Here is an 11,894-nt window from a genome sequence, read left to right as displayed (position 1 = left end):
AAGAACGTGTTTAACCGGAGGGGCTTGGTGAGAACTGAGAACAGATCATCTCCTTAGCTATTCAACAGATATTTTTGAGCTACTTCTGTGTGTGCCAGGTCCTGGGGAACGTAACTACGTATGAGATAGATGTTCAGCCACTCGATAAAGCCAGGCTTCGTGTTAGGTGCTGGGGAGAGAATCATGGGCAAGACAGAGGTTCGTGCATGCTGTAAAGGTTGACGGAGCATCTAATGCGAGCTGGACAGGACACCAGGTGTTGAGACGCCATTAAAGAGAAGGCTTGCCCCGCTTCCGAGGAAGGCATCCCTCTGTTCCTCCCCCATCCCCCCACATGAATAAATGTGGGGGCCATGCCTCAGGGGAGCTTGAATGCTGTGACAGCAGATTTTAAGCTTCACGCTGTATGTAACAGGAGTATAGAAACAACTGCATGATGTGGGTTCATCTGGATTCCTTTAACAGACACTAATGCCCGTGGACTTAGCATGTGACCGCCCCAGTGCCCAGAACTTCCGTGTACTGTGTCATTTATTCTTCACAAAAAACCCTGGTGAGAGAGAAGTTATAGCACCGTATAATGGGGAATAAGTTGAGCTGGGCATTAAATGGAAAGGTGTCTACTCCCATGGTGCGCACAGTCTATAGAAGGAAATAGATTACTGAAGAAAAAGTAAAGTCGATTTAATTCCAAACTGTGTATAGTGGAGGGGGTGGCTGGTTACATTCTTTCTGGCCGTCACGGGAGGGGATTCTGAAAAGATGATTTGTGAGTGGAGACCTGAAGGATGAGAAAAGTCCAGCCAGGGGCGCCTGGGTGGCTCAGTCATTGGGTGTCTGCCTTCGGCTCAGGTCAGGATCCCAGGGTCCTGGGATTGAGCCCCGCATCGGGCTCCCTGCTCTGTGGGAGCCTGCTTCTCCCTCTCCCACTCCCCCTGCTTGTGTTCCCTCTCTCGCTGTGTCTCTCTGTCAAATAAATAAATAAGATCTTGAAAAATTAAAAAAAAAAGTCCAACCATACCCACAGCTGGGGGACCGAATTGTGCAAGTATAAAAGCCCTGGGGTGAGAGGGAGGTTTTGAAGCTGGACTTAGCGAGCAAGAAGATCAAAAGAAGACAGGGGTGGAGATGTAGCCAAGAACCAATCCTCACAGACCTCGGAAAAGGAAACCAGTGATACAAACAGCCAGGGAACAGCATCTCAAGGGGCAGGGATGGCAAGTGCAAAGGTCCTGAGGCAGGACCAGGCATTGTGGATGCAGCTCCACAGAGAAGAGGTCAGAGGGTGGTTGGGCCAGACCAGTTAGGGCGCTGTGGGCCTCCTAAGGCCCTGGGATCTCTTTCCATGCTCTGGGTGGGGGGTGCATTCAAGGAGGACCCTGGCTGTGGCGCGAGCTGATCTGCCTTTTGATAAGATGCCTCCCCTGCTCTGCACAGCGCACGTTAGGGAGACAGAGCCCCGGCAGGCGCAGCTCTGCTCCTCACGGCCTCTCCTTACCTCTTGCCCTCCCAGAGGCCCCTTCCCCCAGCCCGGGTTCATGCCGACGGCCTGGGCTCCCCCGGGCGCCCCCGAAGCCCCACCCTGCGCCAACCAGAGCTGCACCCCCCACAACCTGGTCCTGCTGGGCTTCGCGCACGTGCCCACGCTGCGGCCGCTGCTCACTGCGCTCTTCCTGGCCATGTTCCCGCTCACGCTGCTGGGCAACGCGCTCATCGTGCTGCTGACCGCCCTGGACCCGGCCCTGCGCGCGCCCATGTACTTCTTCCTGCGCCACTTGGCCCTGCTGGAGGTCTGCTTCTCGCTGGACATCGCGCCCCGGCTGCTGGGGACCCTGCTGCGGCCCGGGTGGGGCGTGTCCCCCGCGGGCTGCGCCCTGCAGCTGGTCCTGGTGCTGTCGTGCGTCACATCCGAGTGCTTCCTCCTGACAGCCATGGCCTGGGACCGCTACGTGGCCATCTGCAGGCCCCTGCGCTATGGCGCCATCATGAGCCCCCGGCTTTGCCACCTGCTGGCCGCCACGTGCTGGCTGGCCGGAGTCCCCGTGTTGCTGGTCTTCACCATCTGGCTGTTCAGCTTCCCCTTCTGTGGGCCACGTGGCATCCGCCACTTCTTCTGTGACATCGCCCCTCTGCTGAGCCTGGTGTGCGGGGACACCAGAGTCTTCGAGGCCAATGTGTTGGCGGCCACTGTGCTGGTCGTCATGGTTCCCTTCTGTCTGATAGCCACGTCCTACACTGGGGTCTTGGCCACCGTGCTTCGGATGCCATCCGCCACGGGGCGCCACAAGGCCCTGTCCACATGCACCTCCCACCTCATCGTGGTGGTTCTGTTTTTTGGCACCACGGGGGTCATCCACTTGCGACCCAAGGCCAGCTCCTCCCCAGAGAGCAAGCAGGTGGTGTCCCTCTCCTACACGCTGGTGACCCCCATGCTCAACCCCCTCATCTACAGCCTTCGGAACAAGGAGGTGAAGGCTGCCCTGGGGCGGGTGTGTTGCCGACACCAGGAATCTGGACCCCAAGAGTGATCTCTTCAGGAATTGTTGATGGATGTTTGACAAGGATCTGTGTGAAAATACAGATTGTGGTAGAGTACTCTGACTTTTTTCTGGAAAACTGTATTTTTTTCCTCTTCCAGTCATGGTAGTGCTGGTTCTTTCTGTCCAAGAAAAGGCTCATGACAGAGAATTCAGTTCCTGATTACAATTATTGGGTAGTGGTAGACAAATTAACCTAATCTGGGTCAACTAGAGTGTATTAGGTAGCAAGTGCCGCAAGACTGCTGTGTGGAACCTAGAATGCAGTGTATTAAAGCATGTTGTTTATTCCCGTGAATCTTCAATCAGCTGAGGGTTAACTAATCTAGGTTGAGGTCATCCAGGTGGTTTTTCTGATCTTGGCTAGGCTTGCTCATGCAAATGAGTGTTGACTGTCGTAGACTTGGTGTAGCTACTTTGGTGTACACGTTTCCCATCCTTTTCCTGGGACCAGAGCTCCAGCATGATTTTTCTCATTACAATAGCTGAATGAGAAGGCCTGGTTGTTCAACTGATTTTCAGAGCTTTGGCCATGTGACACCCAATAAGATGGCATTAGCCTATGCAAGTCACATGGCCATATCCCCATAGTCATGGGGTAAGGAAGTGTACTCTGTCTCTTTGTGGGAGGAACCCTGAGGTTATATGACAAACGATATTGACAAAGGGAGGAGTGAGTAGTTTGGGGCTTTAGAACTTACTTCAGAGAGCCAGACCCTGAGATTTTTGTTCAAACTTCTCTTTGTTCATAGCTGTTAAGGATGTAAGCTTATAGATGCCATCAACTATCTGGTCTTTAACAGGAGTTCCTGCTTGATAAAGGAGTCATTGCAAAGAGAATCAGAACCAGTGGTGGTGGATGGGGGGGAAAGATGTGGTTCTAATGATTTTGTTGAGTTTCTGGATCCAGTCATGCCTGAAATCTGTCCTGCCCTTGGGAATTCCTCTTACGTGAACCAGTAAATTTGTCTTTTACTTAAGCCAACTTGGGTTGGTGTTCTGTCCCTCTCAGTGCCCTGATTTACTGATCTCTAATAATTAGCCTGGTACATGAGTTACATTATTTCTTCTCTCAAGCTCAGAAAGAATATTTTTTTGAATATAGGTAAATGTATCAGAGGAAAAGTTTCTTCACTTCAGTTTATGGTCTACCTTTGAAGGGATCTGTTTTTTCTAGAAGACAAACCTGGATTTGAATTGTCACTCTTTATTTTCTTGGTTGTACAAACTAGGACTTGACTTCCCTGAGCCTCAGTCTCTTCTCATCTGTGAAGTGGGAGTAGTAACCATACTTACCACACCAGGTTGTTACCATTAAACAAGGGGATGTGTGGAAACACCTAGCACGGTGCTTGGAATACAGCTGGTACTCAGTTAATGGTCTACATTCATTATTCACTAGCTATCCTCATAGATTAGAAACCCAAAGCTCTATCTTTGGGAGGAAATGTACTATGGTATTCCCAGGAGGCTGGATTTGGCATTGGGGGACTTGGGAGTTCAAGTATGGAATGAAATCCTTCCATGGGGGTTGTTGGACAAGTCTCTCTGAGGCTCAGCCTCACCCTGTATAAATGGGAAAGGGTTTGAGGAAGAACCCCTGCCCTTCCACCACCCAGGTCTCTAATGAGACAATCAGTATAAAAATACAACTACTGCACAAGGCTGAATGAGTTTCTGTTCTTGGTCATCAGACCAGTTCTGCCAATGTTTTCACCTTTCCCAGGTGTTTTCTCCTTAATTTGACATCAAATAACAAACAAGTGTGTATTGAACATCAACTATGTATCAGGCACTTCTTGAGGCTCCCAAGACACTGTGGTGAATAAGACAACATAGTCTGGGCCCTCATGACCTTTCAGGAATGTGCAGCATTTTCTTAAGATGTGGTTCAGAAACACCTGGGGTGGTCGTTAAGCATGGAGATGTCACACCCAATGTGTGTAGATCGGCCCCACCCCGTCTACGGCCATACCACCCTGAACGCGCCCGATCTCATCTGATCTCGGAAGCTAAGCAGGGTTGGGCCTGGTTAGTACTTGGATGGGGGATCGGCCCCACCCCGATCTACTGAATCAGGAACTTTGAGATCACAGTCCAGGAACATGTATTTGTGAAAAAGTGCCCTGGGTTATTCCAATGTAGAGATGTGGATCTACTAGTCTAAAGGTCCCTCCTTAGAAGGGAGAGGACAAAGAAGGCAAACACATCAATCCCAGTGCAGACACTAAAGGGAAAGTGGTCTACAGTCTAACCAAACTCTCTTTCCTACCCTGAATCTCTGAGGTCTTCACCACTGAAATCTGCTCAACCTATCTCTATGGACAGTTATGACCAAGATAAGGAACCTCAGTTCTACTATCACTTGGAATATAGAAGTGGTCACTGGGCCATCAACCCCGTGCCCAGTACAGCTGTGGAGAGGAAGAGGTAAAAGGCTGGGCCTCCTGGTATTGGATAAGCCACCCCTTTCCTCAGCCATGGGGCATCTCTCATGACATCTGTTGATTTTCCTGCTGTGCACTCATTCCCCCTTCTTCTGGTAACTGTAGGTGGATTTGTCTTTGGGAAGCTACATGCATCCTATCTCCTACAGTCTTTTGTCTTCGGCAGTTTGATGGAAGTACTTCCTCTGCCTTCACCATGTACAGGGTGTTGGCTTGATAACCCCAAACTAAGCCACTCCTGCACTTTCTCCCTGGAATTGGATCAGTGATCGAAACAAGCACTGAATATGGAACTGACGGTTCTCAGTGGTTGGCCTGGTACTTCTTATCTGGTTTACCAAAAGTGTCCTGGTCCATGATCCTGGCAAAATATGGTTCTTCAGCAATCCCACAGTCTCCAACCACTTTCTTGGCTTAAGTGACCCAGAGTTAGCTTCTCTTTTGAGCAACCAAAGGACTTAAAATGATACTGCATCAGCCCCAGTTTCCCTGCCTGACACTGCAGTTCTGTTTGGCCTGGACCCAGTGGCTGCCAAGGTCACTTTACAGTGCTTTTCTCAAGAAGATGTTCTTGGGTTTTTTGTCCTTCTCACCATTGTTTCAGGTTCTTCTTGAAAACATGACCCAGTTGTTACTGGATTTGAGAACCTCATGGCCTCATAAACCCTGACTTTTGAGCCCTAGTCTCTAACTCAGACCTTCCAACAACCGAAGAACACGAGGAACCCTTGGGACAGTTGGTTCCAGGCCGCCATTCTCCCAGATCCCTCCTCTTACATCCTGTCTCCCCTATCCCTGGATGTATCATGGGAAAGCTGTCTGAAGTCAAGCCTATATTTTATGAGACCCAGAACTTTCTAGGAAGTGGGAAGCAGAACTCTAGTTTTATCCTACCCATGCCCCATCATCAAACACCCCTGGAGTATGCACTAGGAGTCAAGCCCTGTGCTTGCCTCTGTGGATACAGAAAGAAAAGACAAGTTTCTTCTTCTGAAATAACTTTTTATAGATGAGGACACAGAAGACAAAAAAGAAGTTATAATTTAGTGTGAAGCATGTTGTAGTAGTACACTGAGTCATTATTTTGAACATTGGGATGGAGATGAGCTAGTATGTATTGAGTACTATGCGTCAGTCACCACACTGGACATGTGACATATTTGCGAATATAATTTTCCAGAAGATGTCTTGGTTTAATGCCTGTCTGATGGTAATAATATTATTGCTTCCATGTGCAAGGTATTTAATCTGCACTGAGCTCAGAGACTTACATGCATTAAATAGTTTTATCCTCTCAATGACCCTAGGAGGAAGCAAGCATTATCTTATTTTATAGGGAGGTTCAGAGACAGAGTAAATCATGACAGTTCTGCAGCTATTGAGATTTGCTTCAAGAGCTGAATATCGTCTTCCAGTCTCCAACTCTGCAGAACATTTCCACAACCTCATTTGGAGCATGAGTGGTTAACCAACACTGACCAATCACCTACTGTGGTCCCAGAAGTAATTACATCACACCATACTATTTTATCAGAGAAGGGAACTAATTCTTTGTGGCTAGAGAAAAGAGAGGGTTCATAAATATTTTTCAAAGACTGAAGTTTCATGTGAAATTTAAAGGGTTGAATTAGATTTCATTGTGAGAAAAGGCAATCTCTTGTCGGAAAGAATAGGTTGGGCAAAGTTCCTTAGGAGTACATGTACTTTAGACCTCTGGATGTTGGTGTGAGCAAGGGTAAAGGTGTGGAAAGACTCCCACAAATATCTTAAGGTTGGATATAAAGGTTATAGTGATTCTTTTTTTAAAAAAAGATTTTATTTATTTATTTGAGAGAGAGATCATGAGCAGGGGGGAAGGGTAGAGGGAGAAGCAGACTCCCCACTGAGCAAGGAGCCCGATGTGGAACTTGATCCCAGCACCCTTGGATCATGACATGAGCCAAAGGCAGACACTTAACTGACTGAGCCACCCAGGTGCCCAGGTATAGTGATTGTTATTGTGTAAAAATATACATAACATAAATTTGCCCTTGTTAACCATCTTTAGGTATACAGTTCTCTGGCATTAAGTACATTCACACTATTATGCAACCATCTCCAGAACACTTCATCTGGAAAAATGGGAGCTCTGTACCCATTAAACACAAATTCCCAATTCCTCTCTCCTCCAGCCCGTAGCAGCCACCATTCTACTTTCTGTTTCTGGAATTTGACTACTGTAGGCACCTCATATAAGTGACATCACACAATCTCTCTCCTTTTGTGGGCTGGCTTATTTCACTTAGCATAATGTCTTCAAGATTATCTATGTAGTAGCATATGTCAGAATTTCCTTCCTTTTTATGGAGAGCTAAATTCCATTCCATGTATATACCACAGTTTGCTTATCATTGCCTCCATCCTTGTACACTTGGGTAGCTCCCATCTTTTGGCTATTGTGAATAACACTGATGTGAACACGGAGGTGCAGATACTCATTTCTGCCAGTACTTTGAATGGGCAGCATCGTCTTGGCATCTAATTTCTCCTGGAAAGTTCTCTCCTGTAGTCCTCAGATGCATTAGTTCTTCTTAGAACAAGTTATGAACATGTGTTTCCATGACCAAACTTATCAACCAAAGGCAGGAATGGTTTACCACTCATCCTTATACCCCAGGACCCAAACACAAGACCAGGCATTTGCAAAGCAATCAGTCAATGCACGATGGCCTGAACTGAGGGTGGTTCCAAGGCTCCGCCTCCCCTTAAGCATCCACAGAGTATCAGTAAAAGTGTTTTTCACATCAACTCTTCCCCAAATCTGCAGAGACCAGGGGAGGTCTCTGAGGTCCAGAGCTCCAATTTAAGCCGGCCTCCCTGCCTCCTTCTCACGGTGAGGAGAGTCAACTCAGCAACTTAGAGCATCTAGAACCACGAAGAGAAACAACAGTGGGAGGAGTGGATGCCTCATTCAGGAACAGCTTCTTCCAACATGGACTGAAAGGTGACTCCGCTCTTTGGCATCTCCTCCTCCAGGTGGGAGCTGAATGCACCTAAGCATCTGAGCCTCTTTCAGGAGCAGCATCAGCAAGAACAGATCTGAAGCTGTTGTCCTTTGACCATCACACAAGGAGACCAAATGTTCTTCTTGGGGGCTGAGGACAAGGAACAACAGAGAGAAACTGTCTTTTATAGAATATCCAAAGCATACCAGGTACTGACTCTGAATACTTTAGAAATATTAACTGATCTAACCCTCCCTTAGTACTTATCCACATATTGTACATTAATTTACAAGGCAGAATTAAATGGATTGAGTGACTTTCCTAGAGTTCCACTGCTTTAAAGTTCTCGAACACTTTGAGGCTAAAACCAGTTTGATTCGTGCCCATATAGCCACCACTTTTTTGCACAAAGCCCCTTACTTAATAAATAATTACCATTCTTTGCACAAAGCCCCTTACTTAATAAATAATTACCATTAAAGACTTTATCAGCCAAGGGTCTGTCTTCTCATGAGAGAAATTTCTTTTTTTTTTTAAAGATTTTATTTATTTGAGAGAGAGAGAGTGAGAGAGAGAGAGCACATGAGAGGGGAGAGGGTCAGAGGGAGAAGCAGACTCCCCGCTGAGCAGGGAGCCCGATGCGGGACTCGATCCCGGGACTCCAGGATCATGACCTGAGCCGAAGGCAGTCGCTTAACCAACTGAGCCACCCAGGCGCCCCTCATGAGAGAAATTCTGAGTTTCATTTAGAACAACAGGATTGAAACCCACTTCTGTGTAACTCTGAGCTCAAGCTTTAACCACAACACTATGTTGCCCCTCTTCTGACAATGGGGAATTGTATAGTTCAGGTGAGAGATGGTTATCTATAGTTTTGAATAACATACAACTGAAGTTAAGTAGAGTACTCAAGACGACAGATTAAACTCTGTGGCCCAGATTGCTCTGCGGAACAGGAATGTGTTCTTACTGACCACCATATCTCCTTTGAACCTAGCGCATCTCTTAGCAAAGAATTTGTGGATAACAATTATTTTTGAGATGGAACAGTCTCTGAATATCTAGTTTTGGGATTTGGGATGCTAACGTGACCCTCTAGGGGTGCACTCGCTGGTTTTGATGCAGATTATCCAGGGGTCTCTTGGTTCATCTGAAGTCCTAAGTTAGGAAAGGCAACTCGGAAAAGGATTTGTGGAGGAGGTGCATATGGAGTGGATACAGATGAGAAGATAATGAAGATCAGAGGCAGAGCCAAAAAGAGGGGAAGCAAGAAATCTCAGTTGAGGGGAAGGACTGAGGTGGAATGGGAAATGGAAGGTGAGTGGACTCCTATCCAGGAAGTGTTTACTGGGGTGCAAGTTCTGCCTGACGGCTATAAAGTGGGCTGGTGGAGTCACACTCCTGAGCCTTGGCTGCCCAGTCTGTGTTCGTGCAGTAACGTACACAACATCTCTATGTCCCGAGGATTAAATTAGCTTGTGCTCCTTATGCCTTTGCAAAGAACCTTAGGATCTACAAATCTGGCCTCTCGGAAGACTCTGATGTTCTACAACTAGGAGAAAACTTAGAGCAACAAATTCTTTCATGCAGGAAGTTCTCCCAGGTTCCTGCTAACGTAACTTGAGAGACTGATGCTCAGGACACCTTTCATCCCTGACATTGCTGTGCAGAGTAGACATCTTTCTTATGAAAACTTGGCAGATACCTCTGTCATTAGTTTATTCTCAGTTATTTTTGCTTACATAGCCTTGAACACCAATCTCACGGCCCCCTCTAACCTGGAATTTATTTTGTTGTTGTTGTTGGTTTGTTTGTTCATCGAACCTTTCTCATAGGAAATCAGTGGCCACAGACATGGACTATATGTGTCTTCTTCACCCATGTATTCCCAACACCTAGCATAGAAAGGGAAGTTTAATAAATGCCATCAAATGAATTCTGCGAATGATAGCCTGTAGTCAGAAGGATTCTCTAGTTGGGTCACTTGTCAGCTCTTTACTCCCCATGTCCCAGGTGTAGACTTTTCAGGCTTGATTGTGAAGATGAAATGGAATGGGGTTGGCACAGCATAGACATCTGGCCCAACTGTGTGTTCTTCGTAGTGTTGTTGCGTCCTGGGCAAGTGAATTCATCTGTTTGGGCTCCATATCTGTCTTATGGCATAAAACCAATGAATATAAGTAGGTTTTATGGCAAGTTACTAATGCATGCGAGAGGTTCAATGAGTTATGGAAGTTTCCATTATGAGATTGTATGTCCCAGTGTACATTAACAATTTTTTTCTGTCAGCCTCAACTTCCTGAAATGTATCAGTAGGGGAAATAATGCCTATGTGTATTTATGATCACATACATTGATACAATAAGTGACATTTCCAGCCTTCTGCTGAAAGGCATGACAATCTTTTTGGGGATTCCTCCCTCTTTGCTCTACTTGAATATCATCATTGGTGACCTACAGCCTAATACAATTCTCAAAATAAATTTGCATTGAGAAGAGGACCATTTTTAAACAAAAGACCTGATCATCTTGCTCTACTTAGATTTATAAATCTATAGATTTATAGAATTTATTTATAGAATACTCCCAAATTCCTACATAGAGTATACTAAGAACGGAAAAATATAACCTACAATAAGCACTTTTTTGGAACAGAAATAACAACAATCCTGTTTTCTTATTTGGTATAACAGTGCCTTATTTATTATAACAACCTCATGGGAGACCAATGATTTTCTCCCAATTTTCAGGCAGTCTGATTATATAAGGGCACAGACTTAGGCCAATTTGAGTAAAGACTGTGATCTCATGCTGAGAGTTTGGCTCACAAATTCTATTCAGCATTTGTCTGTAAGAGTCAATTTTCAAGAGAAGCTGAACTGGCCCAGTCTTAGGGTCTACATACACTGTGAACATACTCCTGATTTTTTTCTTAACTACTGTGTCTCTGAAGAAACCAGAATGTCAACAAACTTGTCTCTCTGCAGAGGGAGAGGTCTCTGGAGTCAGGCAACATGACCAGAGTTCAGGAGTTTGTCTTGCTGGGTTTGTCCACCAGGCTAGACATAAGGGATGTTCTGCTTGCCATCTTCCTGACCCTCTACCTGCTGACCCTCCTGGAGAACACGCTCATCATCTACCTTGTTTGCAGTCACAGCGAGCTCCACAAGCCCATGTACTTCTTCCTGGGCAACCTCAGCTGCCTGGAGATGTGCTACGTGTCAGTGACCATGCCCAGCCTGCTCGTGGGGCTGAGGACTGGACCCTACCACATCTCCTTCACAGCCTGCATGACCCAGCTCTTCTTCTTTATAGTCCTCATCGGCACGGAGTGCACCCTCCTGGCCTCCATGGCCTATGACCGCTATGTGGCCATCTGCCACCCACTCCACTACCCACTGCTCATGAGGCCCCAGGTCTGCCTGGGCTTGGCCATGACTTCATGGCTTGGGGGGCTGCTGGTCTCAGTGGTAAAGACATCTTGCATCGCCAGCCTTTCCTACTGTGGCCCCAACGTTCTCAACCACTTCTTCTGTGATGTCTCCCCTCTGCTCAACCTGTCCTGCCCCCCTGTGGCCCTGACTGAGCTGGTGGACTTCATCTCTGCCATCGTCATCTTCTGTGGAACACTGTTGGGAGCCCTGGCCTCCTACTCAGCCATCGGGGTGGCCGTGCTCCACATGCCCTCAGCCGCGGCCCGGCGCAAGGCCTTTTCCACCTGCGCCTCCCACCTGGTGGTGGTGGGCATCTTCTACTCAGCAGCCCTCTTCATCTACTGCCGCCCCAGCCGCATCAGACCCATGGACCTCAGCAAGGTGCTGTCAGTCATCTACACGGTGCTCACGCCCATGTGCAACCCCATCATCTACTGCCTGCGGAACAGGGAGGTCCACGTGGTGCTTCGGAAAACTCTCCACTGGCCTTGA

General features: G+C 47.2%; 2 protein-coding genes across 2 annotated transcripts; both read left to right on the top strand.

The window, feature by feature from the left end:
- Positions 1-1,538: 1,538 nt before the first annotated feature.
- LOC112806458 (olfactory receptor 10A7-like) lies at positions 1,539-2,528 on the top strand. The gene has a single exon (XM_025848739.1). It carries the CDS (start codon positions 1,539-1,541, stop codon positions 2,526-2,528), a length of 990 nt encoding a protein of 329 aa, XP_025704524.1.
- Positions 2,529-10,982: 8,454 nt separating this feature from the next.
- On the top strand, positions 10,983-11,894 carry LOC112806460 (olfactory receptor 6Z7-like). The gene has a single exon (XM_025848740.2). The coding sequence runs from the start codon at positions 10,983-10,985 to the stop codon at positions 11,892-11,894; it is 912 nt and encodes a 303-aa protein (XP_025704525.2).

The sequence above is a fragment of the Callorhinus ursinus genome, unplaced genomic scaffold (assembly GCF_003265705.2).
Source record: "Callorhinus ursinus isolate GAN/ISIS: 27379988/994484 unplaced genomic scaffold, GSC_fseal_2.0 scaffold100, whole genome shotgun sequence".
Classification (NCBI taxonomy): Eukaryota; Metazoa; Chordata; class Mammalia; order Carnivora; family Otariidae; genus Callorhinus; species Callorhinus ursinus.
This window is presented reverse-complemented; position numbering and strand designations above follow the sequence as displayed.